General features: G+C 42.5%; 1 protein-coding gene across 1 annotated transcript in view; it reads left to right on the plus strand.

Moving 5' to 3' along the window:
• Asah2 (N-acylsphingosine amidohydrolase 2) overlaps positions 1-20,938 on the plus strand; it is an 86,707-nt gene that overhangs the window by 21,393 nt on the left and 44,376 nt on the right. Inside the window, exons 7-12 of the mRNA XM_004653001.2 lie at positions 624-701; positions 11,746-11,866; positions 13,406-13,531; positions 17,066-17,152; positions 19,657-19,761; positions 20,550-20,631. Coding sequence (XP_004653058.2) covers positions 624-701; positions 11,746-11,866; positions 13,406-13,531; positions 17,066-17,152; positions 19,657-19,761; positions 20,550-20,631 — 599 coding nt within the window. The remainder of the gene's footprint in view (positions 1-623; positions 702-11,745; positions 11,867-13,405; positions 13,532-17,065; positions 17,153-19,656; positions 19,762-20,549; positions 20,632-20,938) is intronic.

Genomic DNA, 20,938 nt, shown 5'->3' on the forward strand with positions numbered 1-20,938 from the left:
CAAGAACAGGAGAATGGGTATATTAGGACTTCATGCTACTGCAAATGAACTCCATTTGCATGTGCCATTTTGTGCAACTGGGTATACATGGCTACTGGGGAATCAAAACCAGGCCAGTAGGCTTTGCAATCAAGTGCCTTAACTGCTGAGCCATCTCTCTAGCCTCTTGCAAGGCAACTGTTTAGCTGGACAATGAGGTAGTATTGGGCACAGTGTGGCGGACTATTTATGCCATGGAATCTTTTAAAAGGGTTATTTATTTATTTATTTGAGAGTGGAGGGGGGGAGAATATGGTTGGGCCGGGCCTCTTGCCACTGCAAACTCCAGACACATGCACCAGTTTGTGCATCTGGTTTTACATGGGTACTGAGGAAATGAACCTTTGGCCAGCAGGCTTTGCAAGCAATGTTGAACCATCTCTTCATCCCTGCCAGGGAACTTACTAAGGTAATACTGAAGTGTTAAGTGTCAGGATATGGAGAAGTATTGTATGCCAGGGAATATCACTTACTAAGAGGTATTTTTGTTTTTGTTACTTTTTCTTTTGGTCTTCTTCCATTGTCTACAGTACTTGAGGGCCACTCTAATATAAACTGACCAGTTTCTTTGTTCTTTTGACTAGGTATTCTTCAAACACAGACAAGGAAATGGTGGTCTTGAAAATGGTGAACTTGAATGGAGAGGACTTAGGCCTCGTCAGGTATTCCACCACTTTCTCCCACATTCCCTTTGTTTTTTTTTTTTCCCTTTTCTTTCTCTGTCTGGTGTCTTTCCTTAATTATGGGAAGAAGGAAAGAGACTATAATAGTGGATGAAAAAGGAGTATCATGATTTTTTGAGTATTCAAATATGTATGTGTGATTGGGAGATGGCTCAGTGGTTGGGGCACACACCTACAGTGCCTGACGACCTGGGTTTGGTCCCCTAACAACCACGTGAAGCCAGATGCACAAAGTGGTGTGTTGCAGTCAGGTTTGCATTGCTTGTAGAAAACACCCAACAAAGAGCAGCTTGTGGGGAAAAAAGAGGTTTAGTTTGGCTTACAGGTTTGAGGGGGAAGCTCCATGATGACAGGGGAAACAAAGGCATGAGCAGAGGATGGACATCACTCCCTGGCCAACCCAAGGTGGACAATAGCAACAGGACAGTGTGCCAAACATTGGTGAGGGGAACTGGGTATAACACTCATAAGCCTGCCCCCAAGAATAAACTGCCTACAGGAGGCATTAAGTTCCAAATCTCCATCAGCTGAGAACCTAGTATTCAGAACACCCAAGTTTATGGGGGACACTTGAATCAAGTCACCACATTCTATCCCTGACCCCCATAAACTGATAACCATATGTGGTATAAAATGCAATACATTCATCCAACTTTAAAAGTCCCCATAGTTTTTATCAAACATCACCATAATTCAAAGCCTTTGAACTGAGCCATAATAGCAAAAAATAACCTCAAAAAAATCCATAATGGCACAGAATAAACATTCATACTGCAAAAGATGGCATTGGGCATAGCAAAGAAATAGTAAGCCAATACAAGATTTAAGAAGGACAAACATCAAACTGTAGCTCCAAGTCCAACAATTCTAGTCAATGACAAATCTCCAAGTTTGGTAATTCTAACCAGCAACAAGTCCCTGACATTCCAACTCCGCCCCTCCAGCTAGGCTACGCACAGTCCTGGAAAACTTTATCCGGGGCTGGCAGCTTTCCTTAGCAGCCATCTCATGGTCCTGGCATCTCCACTGGGTCTCCACTGTGGTCCAAAGTTCATCCTCATGGCCTCATGGAGTCTCCATGCTGGCATCCAGCAAACCTGCTTCACACTGTCCATGGTCATTTCTAAAACACAAGACTGTGTTACAAACTCAATGACCCTCTCCTTCCTCCATTTCTAATACTCCACAATACAAGGTAGGGTGCCAATTTGTTGATCCAGGGGGGAATAAAGCAGGCTTAAAGCACAGGACACTCCTTGAGCACTCAGGCCCCTTCAAAAGAGTCTACATTCTTCCTGTGCCCCAGTGCTGCTCAGATGGCCCAATCTCAAAGGTTGTAATCTCTCAATTGCAGCTGAATGGGCAGTAGTTCACCCAAAGATTTTTCTTTCTGTGCCATATCCCTCTGCTCACACCAATTCATTTCTATGCAAAGGAACTCTGCAAAACTTCTCAGGACATGGGCCTAATAGAAAACATTTCACACAAAGTGCCTCTAGCCCAGGTCAAGCAAAGCTCTTTCTTACCCTCATAAGCCAAACCTCACAGACCATAGTTCTTATTGCATTCAGGTCTTTCAACCCTGACCAGAATAGCTCATCAAGCCAGGCGTGGTGGTGCACACCTTTAACCCCAGCACTCGGGAAGCAGAGGTAGGAGGATCACTGTGAGTTCGAGGCCACCCTGAGACTACAGAGTGAATTCCAGGTCAGCTTGGGCCAGAGCGAGACCCTACCTCGAAAAAAAAAAAAAAAAAAAAAAAAAAGCCCCATCAAACTGTACTTACAGCACTGCAAGATGTTGATTAGGCCAAGGTTTCAAATACTCCCACATTCCTGTTGAAAATAAGCTCCAAAAGGCCAAAGCCACATAATCAGGTGTCTAGCAGCAACTCCACTCCTTATTACCACTTTACTGTTGCAGTCAGGTTCTCATTGCTTATAGAAATCACCCTACCAAGAGCAGCTTGTGGGGAAAAAAGGTTTATTTTGGCTTACAGGTTTGAGGGGGAGGCTTCACTATGGCAGGAGAAATGATGGCATGGGCAGAGGGCAGACATCACCCCCTGGCCCACATCAGGTGGACAACAGGAATAAGAGAGTATGCCAAACACTGGTAAGGGGGAAATGGCTATAACACCCATAAACCTGCAATACACTTCCTCCTGGAGGCTTTAATTCCCAAATCTCCATCAGCTGGAAACATAGCATTCAGAACACCTAAGTTTATAGGGAAGACCTGAATCAAACCACCACATGGTACATGCATCTACTTTGCTTGCAGTGGCTAGAGGCCCTGGTGTGCCCATTCATTCTCTCTCTCTCCTTGCAAATAAATAAATAAAATATTTTTAAAAGACCCACAAAACAATAACAAATAAACTTCAAACACCAGTGTTTGATATTCTCAGCAATGAATTTAGCTTTTTTGGTTTGAAAGCAGGGTCACTCAATGGCCCTGATAAACTTTGCTCCTGACAGGATAAAACTCATTCTTCCCTTTTAATTCATCTCCTTCTTAGTTGTTCCCTAGCTTTTGACTGGGCATTTCTAAATATTAGGTGTGCTCGGGCTTATGTTAAGATTGAAAACACATAGTTCCTGTCTTCAAGGATCTCGCGTGCTAGTTGGGTGACTGCAGCAGAACATAAGATAAACAGATGAGTAACAATGTTATAAACCAAACGACCCACAAGTGGCCACTGGACATTGGAGAAGGTAGCATTGAATTCTTCTTAAGAGCCCTCACTGAGAGAAAATGAAGTTTGAGCTGGACTTTGAAAGAGTCAAGGAGTACTCAGAGAGGCAGGCAAAGCTGCAATGTATGCCTGGGTCAGGGTGTGGCTGGGAAATTGGACTGTAGATTACAGAGCACATCAATGAGAATTCTGGCTAGGAAAGAGTCAGGATAGGGACATCCGTCTCTCCATCTCTACTTACACCAAGTAGCCCATATTTTGGGGGAGAAGATCCCTTACCCTTACACTTTCTGTTTAACTCTTGGCTGAGTGATTAGAGCCATTCATAGTTCTCTTTTTTTTTAAATTTATTTATTTGATAGAGAAAGAGGGAGAGAGAGAGAGAGAGAGAGAGAGAGAGAGAGAGAGAGAGAGAGAGAATGGGTGTGCCAGGACCTCCAGCCACTGCAAATAAACGCCAGACACGTGTGCCCCCTTATGCATCTGGCTTTCGTGGGTCCTGGAGAATTGAACCTGGGTCCTTTGGCTTTGCAGGCAAACTACTTAGCCATCCCTCCAGTCCTTTTCATTTTCGTTTTTTTAAAATTACCTTTTTTTTTTCTTCTAGTTTTGAATCATTTAATAATGTGTTCAGACAGTTAAACATGCTACCTTTTTGGCCAGATATTCTTTGCTCCTTTGCATGTAAGTGGAGATTCCCAGGGTCATTTGTCAAGGTTATAGCTAAGCTTTTCCATCTGTGATGCTAACATCCCGTAGTAACTTTCCGTTGTGTCTATAGCTGCCACATGTTGCCTTTGATGTAATTGCTCCTACAACTGCCTCTTGTTGCATTGTGAGAATTACTGTTTGAATGCACTCAAAATGATCCAAAACAGGAAGTCATGTGATGCTGCAGAATCACTGAGCCACCATATGTAGGTGCCTGACATTCGACAGATCCCACTGATGAGGAGGTGGGAAATACGGAATATCAGGTTGCAGACCACCGAGGTTGTCTAGTTCTGCCTAGCTGGGGAACAAAGGTGAAGTGATCTGCCCAGTGTCACAGCCAAGACTATCCTTTTCATCATGAAAACTGTACTCAGGTTCATAATTCTTTCTTACCTTCTCTTCTTTTTTCTTTTGGCACGTGTATGTGTGCATGTGTTATGTAGGTTCATAGATGTATGCGTGCACATGTGTGGGGGTATGTACGTGTTCCAGAGGAGCCAAAAGTCAGTGTCATGCATCTTTCTCAATTTCTTTTTCACCTTAAAAAATTATTTTGAGTCAGGGTTTCTTACTGAACCTAAGACTTGGCGATTTGGTTAGACTAGTGAGCCGGCACAGCCAGTAAGTCTCAGGGATCCTCCCGTATGTGGTTCCCCAGTGCTGCCATTGGAATTACAGGCATGCAGCACCACACCCAGCTCTTGCTGGGTATCCAGACTCAGGTCCTTATGCTTGTATGGTAAGCACTTTACTCATGGAGCCATCACCCTAGTCCTTCTTCCTTCCAAGTACTAACCAGGCCTGGCCCTGCTTAGCTTCTGAGATCAGCTGAGATTGGGCCAGGGTGGCATGGCCATAGACTCGACCTAGCCATTCTATCCCACATTCATTTCTTTAGTCAACAAGCCTCCACTGGGCACCTGTGATGTCCCATGTAATACTTAAGCCCTTGGTATGATGTATTCTTTTGTCTTAAGATCCTTAAGTACCTTGAAATCAAATGCCTATTCCTCCTTAGACTCTGAAACTAGTCCCCACATTTCTCAATGTGGATATCCCATCTTGTCTTCACATAGAGGTGGTGATCCTTTCATTCTGTTGTTGTCTGTAGATTATATGGATTCTGAACAGAGCCATGCTCCTAGGGATATATCATGAATGAAAGAAGACATAGTTGCTCTTTGCATAGGATTTACAATCTACAGATAGAAAGGATTCAAATGCACGGATAGTTATAACTGGGGTAAATGCTAGGCATTGTTTAAGTAAATGAGAATTGGGTTAGGCACTGAGAAAGGAGCAGATGTAAAATTTTCTTAAAAGCATTTGATCTTGCCAGGGAGATTAGAAAATGATTCTCCAAGGAAGGGAGAGCAGAGATGAGAAATGAAGAAAAAGATCTGACTGGCAAATGGGGGATGGAAAAGAACATTTGATGTACGCAAAGAAGCACGTGCAAAAAATGTCCTGTTCTGTTCAGAGAATTGATAGGCTATCTGCATGTCTCAGCACAGAGGACAAAGGGGCAGGGTGTGTGAGACAGAGATAGATGACAGGATAAGGGTTTTGATCTTGCCAAGGTAGTATGAGAGTCCACATGGGTGATCCCAACACTATAAAGACAGAGACAGGAAGACTGTGGCAAGTTTGAAGCTAGCCTGGTCTACCTACCAAGTTCCAGGCCAGTCAGGTATACATAGTGACAACTTGTTTCAAAGAAGCCAACCTCCCAAAAATATTTTGATCTTCTCCCAGAGCACTTTAGGCTGAGGGTGTGGTGAGGATGTTGAAGGATTAGGAAGAACAATGATGTGCAAAATGAAACAGAATAATGTGTGTGGACTATTCTATAAGCCATGCGGAACCCTCTACAATGGCCATCCCTCCATTTGTCCCAGCTGACCTCTGTGACATGTGTTTCTATCTCCGCCTTTCCCCCCTTGATCGAAAGCACAAAATGGTTGTCCTCCAAGCAGAAACAACATGCTTAGGATGCTCTGAGTTCTGAATTAAAATATAAGCTGCGTAGCATTTTAAAAGCTCCATTTTGGCAGATGCTAGAAATCACTTCCACCTGTCAGCCTCTAGTGGAAACAAAACTGAATGTTAAGAGATTCTGATGCAAGACAGCATGTGTATGAAGAGGACAGAAAGGAAGAAAGCAAAACAGGCTTTTCAAAAATGAACAAGAAAAAAAAGTCAGGCAGGCAGATAACCTGAATAGCAGCAGTTCTGGTGAGTGGAGGAGCCACTTGTCACATAGCCACCCCGGGAACAGCTGGGAGTGGTAGCTGGGAAGACAGGCTGACGTGCGGAGGCGTGCTGCAGCAGAGCAGGCAGTGGCTGGCCTTTCTTCCCTTGGCCTGCCTCTGCTTCTGTGTGCAGGACATGGATTCCTTTACTCCCTCCCTTCCCCATCCGCAGTACCTCTCCTCTCCTCCCGCTCCCTTTCTCTCCTCCTCTCCACCCCCCTCCTTTCTCTTCTTTGGATGGTTGCTCCTTTACCTTCTGTTTTATATGTTGAAAATCCTTTAATTCTTACAGAAATGGGCCTTATAAGGGGCCTCATACGTGAACGTCTTAAAAACAGGGGAACCGATGTGTTCAAACTATTGGGATACTGTATAGACCTTGAAAAATCCAACCTGAAATAATACTGATCTATTCAAATGATACTGACTTTTAGAACTCAGAGTTGCTGTGCTTGCACTTGGCATCTTTCTCTGCTCCACCCTACCTTCTTTCTTCTAAGTTCACTTAAGCCACTCAAATAGCAAATACTAAAACTTCCATGGCTGCCCTTCACTAAAACATTCTTTTTTTATTATTTGGTTGTTCAAGGTAGGGTCTTGCTTGCTAACCTCGAATTCATTATGTAGTCTCAGGTTGGCCTCAAACTCATAGTGATTCTCTCACCTCTGATTCCCGAGTTCCCATGGATTAAAGGCATGCAGTACCACACCAGGCTTGCTAAAACATCCTTTAAGACATTTATTTATTTTTTGCTCATCTCTCTCTCTTTCTGTGTGTGTGTGTGTGTGTGTGTGTGTGTGTGTGTGTGTGTGCATGTGTGATAATATGATATGTGTGATGCATGCAGGTGCAGATGTGCCCACAGTACATGCACACGGGTGAACAGTGGCCAGAGGAGAACTGTGGGTATCTTTCTCCATGGCCCAGCCATGCATTTTCTTGAGATGGGGTTCTCTTCCCTCAGCCTGGGGCTGCCACACCCAGTAGATGCTCCCCAGCAGGCTTTCCAGCTCCCCCATCCCACTTATTTCTCTTTTCAAGACAAGGTCTCATTATTTAGTTCAGGTCAGCCTCACACTCACAATTCCCTTGCCCCAGGCACCCTAGTATCAGGGTTACAGGGGTGTGCTAAGCGCTGGGCTTGGCTTCCTAAATCATTCTTCACTCCTCTTTCCCCCTCCTCAGCCCCTCCTTGTCTTATCACCAGCATTGACTGGTTTGGAAGGCCTGCCCTCAGTGTCTGTGGTTCAACCCCTTGCCTCTTTGGAGTTGTGATGAAGGTTGGTACTGCCGCTCATCCTAATCTTCCAGGGCTACCTTGTTTGTCCAGTGAAGCCCGGGTCATGTGTCTGCTCCATTTTCTTACAAAGGGAAGGTGCTGCTGGATCAGAGCTTTCAGATGACACAGTGATGACAGCTGACTGATAGATTTGTCCCAAGCTTGGGAAACAAAGCCATAAAAACCAGTTGGTGGAGGACCTTGGACTTGCTCAATTACTGGAGAGATACCTGGAAAGTTACTTACTTCATTATTGAGTACCTTGGTATGGTGGTTTGATTCAGGTGTCCCTAGTAAACTTAAGTATTCTGAATGCTAGGTTCCCCAGCTGATGGCAATTGGAAATTAAATCCTCCTGGAGGTGGTGTATTGTTGGGGGTGGTCTTATGGGCATGATAGCCAGTATTCCCATGCCAGTGTTTGGCACATTCTCCTATTGCTGTTGTAAGGGGTGATGTCTACCCTCTGCTCATGTCGTCGCTTTGCCCTGCCATCATGGAGCTTCCCCTCAAGTCTGTAAGCCAAAATAAACCTTTTGTTTTCCCAAACAAGCTGCTCTTGGTTGAGTGATTTCTACCAGCAATGCGAACCTGACTGCAAGACTTGGGTAGACTGTTAGGAAGTTTCTTAACCCAAAGAAACCTGTCAAACTATTGGTTCTTTTCCAAGTTTTATTTTTCAGCCTATGAATGAGATGTGCTCCCCATAAAAAAATGTAGGAAAGCAGATAGGAGAAGAGAAAAGTACTCACAGCTGTACTACCTTAAATCCACTATGGGTGGAAAGTCCATGCTTTCCTGTTCCTCTTCCCATCCAGAACATTCCATGGGAAACAGGCAGGAATAAAAGGCTATTCTGTAAAGACGGGCACTGATTTGTTTTCCCTCACTGTGTACAAGAACATGCACCGACTGCAGGATGTGTTAGCAGTGTTACGTTCATGCACTGAGGGGATCGAATGGTTCTTTGGCTGAGTGTTTGTTTTTGATCATCTGGATTCCTTCCTCCCTCCCTCCTTTCTTTTCTTCCTTCCTTCCTTCCTTCTTCCCTCTCTCCCTCCCTCCGTCCCTTCCTTTCTTTCTCTCTTTTTTGAGGCAGGGTCTCACTCTAGTCCAGGCTGACCTGGAATTCACTACATAGTCTCAGGGTGTCCTCGAACTCACCATGAGCCTCCCACCTCTGCCTCCCCAGTGCTGGGATCAAAGGCGTGCGCCACCACGCCTGGCTCTCAGCTGGACTTCTGTGCGCTTCCCCACTCTGGACTACCTGTCTCCTCCAATGGTGCATTCTTATCTCTCATCACTCTTATCATCTTTTCTTTTTGAAGTTTGTAGAGATTTAAAATGTATCTTCGAATGGCTGATTGCAGTTTTCAGTAATCTGATGACAATGCTGATGGTCCCTCTCATCCCACATGAGCTTGCCCATCCTCATCAAGACCCGGGACTCCTTCTTTGGCCCTGGTCTTGTTTTGACCAGTGGAAACTTGTAGAAGTAGCATTGCCCCGGTGCTAGGCATAGGTTTTTGCTATATTTTAGAGCAATTATAGAGTTCCTATAGATGCCCAGCCTCCCTCATTATCAGTGTCCCTCACGAGACTGGGACATTTGTTCCAGACAGGGGACCCACATCATTATGCCAACTTCGTTCATTTACCCTGGGATTCAAGTTTAGAGGGCAAGAGTTTGGTTGATTTTATAATTCCTAAATTAGATGGAATAAATAAGAGACCGAATCTGTAGGCTTATCAAGAGCAAAATTTTTCGTTTTGCTCTCCACAAATACTAGTGTGAATACTAGTGAATATACTAGATTCAGTGTATATCTCTACCTAGTCAAGCCATCCTTTTTTTAAAAAAAGCATATAACCACAGCTTATTATTCCAACCAACAAAATTAAAAATCATTTCTTGCAAAGGATTGACTACTTAATCTGTGTATAATTTTAACTCAACATATCAATAAAGTTTTACACTTTATTTTTATTTGTTTAAGTGTGTGTGCGCGTGTGTGTGTGTGCGTGTGTGTGTGTGCGTGTGTGTGTTGGGAGAGCTGCAGCACAGGCTTGCGTTTCCACAAGGCAACAGTGGCTGGAGCCTGTGGAGGCTGCAGCTTGTAGTGTCTGCAGGTGCCTCCAGTTCTCTACAGGACAGCACCAGCTTTATTGTTCTTCTCAGAATTACTCATTCCTGTCATGTGCTCCGCTCACTGGGCTTTGGTCTGACACCTCTACCCTACCTCTATCAGTCAATGAGAACAGAGACCCACGAGGGCATCTCAAAGCCCTAAAATGTCTGCTTACTCATTGCATAAATGTTTAGTTTTGTGTACTATGTCATTTAGGTAGGAAAATAAGCTAAAATGTTTTGTAAATTTTCATCATACAATTAAATCAAAAAGAGTTTTAAAATGCATAAATTAATGTGAAACTTCATGAACTGGCTTTTGTTCTTGAGCAGTCTAGTTAAACCTGCCTTGTGGTCTTTCTTGCTGCCAACATCTCTTCCAGTTAAATTTCCTCAAAGCTGTCACAAGATACTAATGACTGAAGGGAGAAAGGATTTATTTTAGCTCATAGTTTAAGAAAGCTTGGTTCATCATGGCAAGGAAGGGTGTGGTAGAGTTCATGTGTAGCAGCACGTGGCTGGAAGCCCTCAAAGCTCGTTAACCCAGAAGCAGGGAGCTCAGGCCAGAAGCAGAGCTGGCCTGTAGCTCTCAAAGCCCCACACTTATGGCCTAACATCTGCCAGCGAGGCGGCATGTTTAAATAGCTCTGTAACCTCCCTAAAGAGTGCTCTCAATTGGGGACCAAGTGCTCAGATACACGAGCCTATAACCAAACCATATCAGCATCTCTTTCACCTGTGTGAGAATTTGACCTTAAATGCTGTGAGATAAGGCGTCCCAAAACCCAGACACGGCAGTCTTCTAAGACAAGTGGGCCATCATCTTGCTCCTCTGAGTCACCTATGCAGATAGAGGAAAATAACCCATCGGGGTTGTGAAATAAAGGAACAGATGTGCAATTAGTCTGTAACTTGTATAGCTCTGTACTTAAACAAGGTATTACTATGCACAAGGACAGAATGAATTATGCATAACGTCCTCTTTTATGCCTTCATGCATTTATTCCACTGTTCCTCCTCTCTGTAAGAATTAATTGCTAGTCATCTGTGGTCTCCAAATGCTTTATGCCTATTACTTTATACCATTTGTCCCACTGTGTTAAGGGCAATTGTTCACATCTCTGTCTTCTATAAGATTCTAGGAGGAAATTGCCACTATACTGTGCTTGGCATACAGCTAACCCGTAACAAATGCCAATTTAATTGTATTGGACTGATTTGAATTTTTTTTTTTGCCTGTCTTGAGAGACAAAGTCTGTATCCCGATTATTTAAGTATATAATCTGGTAACTGAACAGCCTTGATGACTGTTATAAACCTGTAGATGATGAGGATGATGATGACGCAATGTTCATGAAAATGGAGTTCTGAATTTTTTGCATGTATGTGTGTAGAACGTGTAGTGCGGTGTATGGTGTATGCACACGTGTGGGCAGATGCACCTGCCCCGTGCACACATAGGCAAAGACCAGAGGAGAACAATGAGTGTCCTTCTCCATCACTCCTCTGCATGTTTCCTTCAGACAGAGTCTGACTAAACCTGGAGCAGCCATTCTATTTTTTCTGTCAGACCAGCTAACCAGTAAGACCCAGTGATACTCTGTTCTCTGCTCCCTACTTACTGTGCATGGCCATGCCCAGCTGTTTATGTGGGTGCTGAGGAAAGGAACTCAGAGCAAATCAGTCTGTGTCAGGTCCCCTCATACGTAGCAGATGTTCTTACCAGCTGAGCATCTATCTCCCCTGCAGAAATTCTGTAATTTTAAAAGTAAGTGATCAGACTTCTTGAGTAGATGACTTGTCACTTCAGCCCATTAACAATGAAAAAAACCCTAAATGTGGAATGGCTAGAATTTACGATAGTTTTTCCTCATGGAGAAAAAAACCCCAAGCTGTGTGGTCGCCATAAGTCTCAGCTCTCTGGATTGACCTGCGGCTCTTGCTTTGAACAGTTGGTTTGCCATCCATCCGGTCAGCATGAACAACACCAATCACCTTGTCAACAGTGACAACGTGGGCTATGCAGCCTACCTTTTAGAGCAGGAGAAGAACAGAGGGCATCTGCCTGGGCAGGTAAGAAGGGCTGTCATGGAACTCTTCACCCAACACTTAGCTGGTTCAGATTTCTAGAATGAAGCACCATGATGGACCTCATTGCTATGCTTGGATGGAGAGAGTTCATTCTTCTCCCTAATAATGAAGGGAAAAGTTCAGATCCTTGTGGTGGTTACTCCTTATATTGATAGTTTCATAAGGTTACAACAAATTGTATAAGAAAGTTCAAGTTCAAGATTTTTGCAATATATAATAGTTTGTGATCAAGCTGGAAACACAGTAAATGGTGTTGATGTTCAATTTCGTTTTCAGAGATATGAAAGTATTGAGTACCTTGTTCACGTTATAATAACACTGAACAAGGACAGATGATGATTCTTCTTCACTAGTTTAGACTTTATGAATGTGATATTCCTTCTGATTATCTTGTTATAACTAATTCATTTTATAATAAAACCTAACTCAGAGACAACCCTAACCCATGAGACTTCCTTGTGACCTTGAAATTCGCCTAGTGACAAGATAAGGAATCAGATCAGGAAGCAAATCCATTGCTACAGAAAGCTCTTTAGCCCTAAGTAACCAGTGACAGCAGACAGAGAAGGGAAGAAGGACTCCACTCTGCTTAGCACTGAACACAAGTATCACAGAAAAACAGGGTATGGGGCAAGAGTCCCGGGCCTTTGTGGAGCATGAATGTTCCATTCTAAAAACACTAACCTCCATGAAAATTCAGTCTGATTTTTTTAGCTTCTTTTTTGACAAAGCTAATTCCTCTTGTTAGCTTCCATTTTATTTCTATATTTGAGGTTCTTAGTATGTAGCCCAGACTGAATTTGAATTCATGGTCCTCCTGTTTCAGCTTCCTGAGTCTTGGGATTTGGGGAGTATACCTCCACACCCTTGTGTATAGCTTGCCTGTTAGGGAAAAGAGGTTCTTATTGATGTTTGCAAAGGGCACATGCTATAGCATGGTTTGCCTATGTCTTTCCCTAAGAAAAATGTAGACCCTGAGGGTGAAATGGTAGACCAGATGAATCAGGGCTGAGTCTCTAGCCTGGCTCTCGAGAGCACGCTGAGCACACAGAAGGCGGGCTGGTCAGTGAGTGGTTAGTGTAGGTGGTTTTGCCATAGGAAAGCCTTCTGGTGCACTTGTCTTTTTAAGACAATAGGGCTTTTGTTTGTAAAGGGAAAATAGATGTTTTGGCCCTGGATAAAACTCCATAGACAGATGGGTTAGACTCAATTTTTTGCATACTGTATTTCTTGTCAAAATGTTTTTATTTGAGTCAGGCATTTGAAATACTCCTCCTTGAAATGATTTTGTTGACTGTTATATTTTCAGTAATAACATACACATGCATATCTTTTGAGTGCAATATAAGCCTTTTCAGAAAAAAATGCATTTATAGGAGATTGTCCATCTTCTTTTTATTGTCTGCAAGTGATTTTTAAAAGTGTGTCTCAGTGGGTTGGATCTTTGTGTTTTTAATGAAAATCACTGTGGGAAATAAGAAGACTAACAGGCAGCTGTTTATTTTGTGTTTATTTTGGCAGGGGCCATTTGTAGCAGGTTTTGCGTCATCCAACCTAGGAGACGTGTCCCCCAACATTCTCGGTCCACACTGCGTCAACACAGGCGAATCTTGTGACAATCCCAATAGCACTTGTCCCATTGGTGGGGTAGGTATTTATGGTGCATGAAATCTTTGCTTTTGATGTCATGTATCTCTCATGTTTGAGCATTCCTCATTAATCTATAAATACATTCTTCTCAAGTCTGCTCTTCCCTGTTCACCTCCAAAGCACTTGTCTTACCCTCTGTAAATTTTGTGTGGGTTAAGTGGCAGTTTTCTATTTGATTGATGGTTATGTTAAAGGTAAAAATTAAGTACATTGCCCCAAATTTGGGTAGTCTAAAACATATTGCTTTAGAATATCTGAAATTTAAAGTTTGTATCATAACTGCCTGCTACTCATAGCTCACTGATTATTAAATATGTAGGTTTTAAAAATCAGATTTTTATGTTCTTTCTTTTAAAATTAAAACTCATTTTTAAGTAAAAATTTAAATAAGGCAGAAAATTAAAAATTATAAGTCCTTATTCACCCACCTGTCCTTTTCAGAAGTTATTTTTCTCATTCCATTGTCAAAATGTTTATCTGCCTTAATAAAGAAAATTTTCTGACTGATTTATTGATTCTAAGACTTGAGATTTCCATCTCATTTCTGTTAGTGATATATCTATTCCTATGTCCTGTGGCAATTTTTGAAAGTCCACAAGTAAAGTTATACTCCAGTTTATTTACCTACTTTTCCTGGAATTCATTTAGATCTGTTTTCAACCTTGACCTTGTCAGTAGATACCAGTTTCTGGGTTTTTATTTTCCTTTGTCAGTGAAGCCTTTCCCAGTACTACAATGTGTGTTACACACTCTGGGCTAGGCAAGCCACCCACTGAGCAACATGGCTTTGACAATTGTACTGTACTTTTCTGTTTTATGCAGACATTTACCTGTGTTATTCTTCATTTGCCAATTTTCACACAAAGTCAAGTTGATTACACTTCCTTGAAACAGAATGCTATGCAGTGGTGTTGCATGTTGGGGTATTTAATAATGTGAAGAACATCATATAATACACAATGTGGAGTAAGAAAATTTAGATTCAATATTGCACCCTCATTATAGCTGTAGCTTTCTGAAAACAAATGTTATAGTAATAGTAAAAAGAAGCAAGCATATTTAATTGTTAGCAATACTTTATTGTAGTGCTGTTATCAGTAGTTTTTTTTTTTTTTCCTACTCAGTCACTTCCATACTTTTCTACAATGGGCATCCTTTATTCATATAAGTAAGAAAAGTTACAAGAAGATTCACAGCATTCCTCAATTCTGTGTCCTTCTGATCAGGGTTGGGGGTGGCTTTCCAGACCCGGGTGAGCAGTCTTGAAGACAGCTTTTTAGCTCCATGTCACGTCGACAATTGACAATAGTACTGTAACACAGTAACACCATTCTGTGACCTTGTTCTCATTTCCAACATGTATGCTCTGAAACATTGTTACACTGGCTTCATTAGTTTAAGTACTGTTTCCTAGTTAGTGGATGATCTGCTCGTGGGTTTTTCTTTCCTTCCCTCCTGTTCTTCTTCCTTCTGCTGTAATCACTATCTTGTCAGACATATTCCATGGGTCTGTGAGTTCTCAGCAATTCCTTTATTGCCTTGTACAGATTATTGGCCTTCAAATATTGGAATAGAATCTTTAATTCAACTCTTATATCATATTTTATAGAAGTATTTAACTTTCAGAAATTTCCCATTACATCATCTTCACTAAAATAAAGCACAATGTCATCATTTTAAAATAAGAGGCCTTTCTTGAAGTTTAATTTTCATTTCATTTTTCATGAGGTTGAATATATTTTAATATTGAATGGCCATTTGCATTTTTTAAGTGAATTACCTTTTTAAGCAAATTTTTAAGTGAATTTCATGTGTATCCCATGGTGTATTCATTAGGATGTTTTTTTCTTAAGAGAAACCTCAACTCAATATACATCAATCAAAAGGTATTAATAAGGACATCTCTTTCTTCCTTCCTTCCTTCCTTTCTTTCTTTGTTTTCGAGGTAGGGACTCACTCTAGATCAGGCTTACCTGAAATTTACTATGTAGTCTCAGGGTAGCTTCAAACTCATGGCAATCCTTTTGCCTCTGCCTCCCAAGTGCTGGGATTAAAGGCAAATGTTAGTCATTTCTATATTTTATATTTTGTTTACTCTTACAATATTTTGAAAGGTAGCCTAGATTGTTGTAAACAATTATTGCCTGACTATTCTATAGAAAACCCCAATGAATTCCTTCTGTCTAATACTGTGGCATCACTGTCTAACTTCTTGCCATCTCTCTTCCACTGCCCTTTCCAGTTTCTAGCATACACTCTCTTACTCCATTCATATGTGAACTGATGTTTTTGTTTTCATAAATGAGTTATTTGTTTTTGAGGATCTGGCCAGTTTCACATAACAGAGTAACTTCTCATTTTACCCATGTTGATCCAAGTGAGAGCATTTAATTCTATCTTATGGCCGAGTAACAGTCCATCGTGTAGGTATAGCACATTTTCCTTATGTATTCATCCATTAGTGGGCAGTTAGTGATTTACTGCATGTCTCAGCTGTTATGATAGTGCTGCAATAAACATTGAAATACCCAAAACTGGTTTAATGAATTTATCCCCATTGGATATACAAGGAGTACTTTTAAAAATATTTAATTTACTTATGAGAGAGAGAGAAAGAGAGAGAGAGAGAGAGAGAGAGAGAGAGAGAATGGGCATTCCAGAGTCTCTAGCCATTGCAAATGAACTCTGGATGCTTGTGCTCCCTTGTGCATCTGGCTTACGTGGGTACAGGAGAATCAAACCTGGGTCCTTAGTCTTCACAGACAAGTGCCTTAGCTGCTAAGCCATTTCTCCAGCCATACAAGGAGTACTTTTTCCTTTTAAAAAAATTCAAGTTTCTAATAAAATAAGAATGCATTTCACATAAATATTAAATCCAAACTCCCTAGTATATCAGTTGTCTTTCAGCTTTACATGTGTTTCCCTTCCATATTTATAATATACATTTAAAATGTTCATGCTATCAAATTAATAAGCCTGTTCCTTATTATCATTATAAGAGTCTTTCATGCCCTCAGACTATAACATATATTCACCTATGTAGACTTTCATTATGTTCTTGATAATACTAATATTTAAGTATTTGACACTCTTAAACTTTCTGATCAGAAAGAAGTACAGTGGCAGACATTTTTCCTTGGAAGGACAGCTCATGTTCTAATCATAACGAAATGCCAGGTTATCACAATCATGAGCAAGAGCCCTAGGCAAGAGGAAGCAAGTACAGATACAAGGAAGGGCAGGGCCTGGCTTCCATCTCACCTCAGAGGTTAGCTCCCTGTGAAATGCGCAACAAGTCTCATCACCCAGCTGAGTTTCAGTTTCCTAATCTTAAAAAAGAAGTCATTGGAATAGATGAGCTCTAAAGACAATGCTACCACTGCATATATAATTATGTTTGTTCTAGTTGGTAAAGTGAGAAAATACCTGAAGAGAAATGCCAGAATGCTTAGATTCAGTTGTAATTTTCCATTTCTTAAAACATCCACTCATTTTATGACAGAGACCTCTTTTCTCATTTTTTTTTTCCAGTCTAGCATGTGTATAGCCCACGGACCTGGACATGATATGCTAGACAGCACCCAAATTATTGGACGGATGATCTACCAGAAAGCAAAGGTAGGCCAGGGGCCCAACTCTTTTTCATCTTCATTTAAAATTGTTCTTTAAAACCCACTGACATTGTTCATTAGGAAGTCAATAGTTGCCAGGAAGACAGAGAAAGCTCAGGCTGTGCCAGGAAGTCTGGAAGATTTTGAGTTGGAAGGTTGCCCTCCTGAGCCACACAGAAGCTCTGGCTGATGGGGTCAGCCTTCTTGATACATTTAAAACCAGTCAAGAAAACATTCTATTTATAATGTTTGGAAAGTCAGAGTTCTTGCCTCAGCCAGATGGAGACAGATAGATTTTGAAGTGTTCAATTAACAAAACATTACATTGGACCAATCTGATCCAATTTCTCAGAAATCTTTCAGGTCATTGCCTGGCCAAAGCCAACTGACCATTTCTGAACATGGCCTCAGGCGACAGAGCTGAATGGAATACTTGAGACATAATGGATGTCCATTCTTTCCCAGGCTTCTTTGAAAGGGACAAAATCATTCTTTTCTTTGCTCGTTTAAAACACTTTGTGGTGAAAAGAGTTGATAATGTAGCCAACTTGCTAGAGTATTTCTAGAGCATGCACAAAACTGTGGATTCCGTGCCCAGCATTGTGAAAATAAATACACCAATAAAAAGTAAATAAAAATTCAGGTATTGTGGCACCCACCTAGAATCCCAGCCCTTGGGAGGTAGGACCACGAGAATCAGAAGGTCAGTGCTACACAGTGAGTTCAAGACCAGCCTGGGTTACGTGAAATCCTGTCAGCCGTGCTCTCCTGCCCCTCCCCACAGAAAAGACACCCCAAAACACACCGAAGCTTTGTAGTGAAGGGAGAACTTAGTTTGTCATGAGATCACTACGAACTATTTTGCCTTCTTCCATCTAAATTTTACCCTCCACTTTGTCCCTCTGCTTTGCATCAGCTTTTAAGAGGCATTTCTGAGGGAAAAGTTAAAGAGAGACTGACTTCCAACCAACAGGTGTCTGGTAAAGAGAGTTAAATTTCTTTGTTCTCACACCTCGCTCAATCTTTTGTCGCGTGTGTAAGTAAATAAACAATTCCCAGAGATCCTGTTTCAGGACAATTCAAGAAGAAAGGCACATTTAAGAACATCAGACATGAAATTGGTAGCAGTAGCCCACCATTCGCTGTGGTTTCAGTTTCTTCTTTATGTTTATTATTATTATTAACAAGATGTTCATATGTCCCTGCCCCCATTCCATTGGGGATGCTCCTCCGTGGGGATGCAGGTACTCCCCAGGGAGTTGTGGTTTATGTGTTGTGGGAGCAACAGTCAGTTATTTTTATTTGCTGTGGGTTATTCTGCACCTAACTAGAAGCTGCTTAGGGGAGAACAGGGTGTGCAGGACAGGGTGTGCCTGTGACACACTTTGGTGTCAGGATTTCATTTTGGACCTCGAAGTGTACAGATCTGGGTTCCCTTTGCAGCGGGGCTCAGCTTTCCTCTTAATCTGGAGAGGCAGGCTGCAGCTGGGGCCGCTTATCTTGAGAGCTCACATGTGGCTTCTGGGGACAGAGTGGAAATGGGTTGGGCTGAAGGCTGAGAGCCTTGTGCTCAGGAGGATTTGGCTGCATGGGATGATATGGATGAATGAGCACAAAATTTCAAAATGTTTTCCATATTTCTTATAGGATTGTAAAGGCACCAGTTGACCTTATTTTTTTTTTAAAGAAAAAACATCAAAGGGTGGCCTGTGCATATGTGTGTGTGGGAGAGAGAGAGAAAGAGAGAGAGAGAGAGAGAGAGAGAGAGAGAGTGGGGGGGGGGAGGGAGAGAATGAGAGAGAGAGGTTGAGAGGGAAAGAGGGAGAGAGAGAGAGACCTGAAATGTTCAAGTCACTGCTTGGCACCAGTCCTGTGGGAGGATTCACAGGCCCAGAGAGGGATACTCCGTAGTGACATCGTCATCCTGGCAAAGCAAAGGCTTGGTCTCACCCCAGTGCTCATTTTCAATGTCCTTGAGCTGCAGTCCTGGGAAGCTGGGGGCCTTTTGGGCCACATATGGTTCACTGTAACTTCATATTTTGGAGGAATGGGTGCAGGCCAACGGTCCTGGGGGTTTCACGCTTCTGGGAACCAACTGCCATTGGCAGAAAGGACCAAGCAGGGGGTCAGCTGCTTTCAAGCAGCCAGCTAAACAAGTGTCTTTCTCAGTGCTGCTGAGAACTGCATGTCTAAACTGGATGGTCTTTAAGAGGTGGAGCTGCAAGAGTCATGTCACTAGCAGTGGGCTTAGGGATGTTATGGTCTAGCTTTTGCACTTTCCTGCTTCCTCTCTGCTGATGTGAAGATGTGGCACCAGCTGTCTTCCTGTCATGCTTTCTCCCACCATGATAGATATATGCTGTCGAAACTATGAGCCAAAATAAACACCTTCCTCCCCTAAGAGCTTCTAGTTGGGTACTTTGCCCCAGCAATGAGGATGTGATTGAGCATTATGCTTGATAGCACTTCAGCATTTGTCCTCAGGACAGTAAGCCTGTGTGGGTTTTCTAGGAGCTGTACACCTCTGCCTCCCAGGAGGTAAGTGGACCAGTGGCAGCTGCTCACCAGTGGGTGAACATGACAGATGTGACCGTCCAGGTTAATGCCACGCATGCAGTAAGTATTATAAGCCATCTGTATTGCCTAAGCACAGAAGTAAAAGACCATTAATTGAATTATTAAGCTGCACTTTATTTAGAGAGCTAGCAATCACAGAAGATAGCAGATTAACATCCCAAAGATCGGTTTTGCTCCATCTCTTTCTCCTTAAGATTTCATAGGGAATCAGAACAAAGGCAGGGGATTCATTCAAAATTCAGTCTTGCCCTTCTGGCCAAGTAGATTGGAGACAGTTCACATGCTCAAGCTCTTGGCCTCTTTGTGAAGTAGGAGAGCATTCTGCTAGGGCAGCCTCTCTCTGTAGCAGGTAAGGGTTTGCAAGCAAGGCCACTGAGCTCTGCCTTCTTCCCAAGCCTCCATTTGGATGACGGCTCAGCTCAATTCAGAGCAAATGAACCATTAGCAATGTGCACATGCTGAGCTGTTTCCAAGTTCATATGTGTAGATTCCTCCCCGAAGAGTGCAGGACAAATATGCTTTTTTTGTGTGTGTTTTGGTTTTATGGGGTAAGGTCTCACTCTGGCCCAGGCTGAACTGGAATTCACTATGTGGTCTCAGGGTGGCCTTGAACTCTTGGCAATCCTCCTAACCTCTGCCTCCTGAGTGCTGGTATTATAGGCATGCGCCACCATGCCTGGACAAATATGCTTTTATAGTTTGAAACGCCCCAGCCTGTGGCTGAGGACCTTCATCGTGTCACTCAGGCAGAATGCAGCAATGACCACATTGTTACTTGTGTCTTAACTTTTCTGTCCTTGCTTTTCATTCTGTCATCTTTCCTTTAGGTGAAAACGTGTAAACCAGCGCTGGGCTACAGTTTTGCTGCTGGCACAATTGATGGAGTTTCGGGCCTCAATTTTACACAGGGTGAGGAGGGGGCAGGGGCATGCATGCCTCCGGGTTCTCTAATAAGGCTAGACTGCAGGTGGTGCACTTATTACTGTCTGTCTAAGCTCAGGAGGCTTCAGGTGTGCAAGGTGCCCAGAATAGAAGTTAAGATTAGTAGTTACTGAGGTACTAATGATGTGGTAGCCCCCTCCAGCTCAGATCCAAACATGTTTATTTCAAAGGGTCCTGTGAGACCCCTGGCCCTGTCACAGGATGAAAGGACAACAGAAAAACAGTGCATGAGTGCAAAACACTTAACCCTTGAGAACAGATAGATGGTAAGCTA

The sequence above is a fragment of the Jaculus jaculus genome, chromosome 1 (assembly GCF_020740685.1).
Source record: "Jaculus jaculus isolate mJacJac1 chromosome 1, mJacJac1.mat.Y.cur, whole genome shotgun sequence".
Taxonomy (NCBI): domain Eukaryota; kingdom Metazoa; phylum Chordata; class Mammalia; order Rodentia; family Dipodidae; genus Jaculus; species Jaculus jaculus.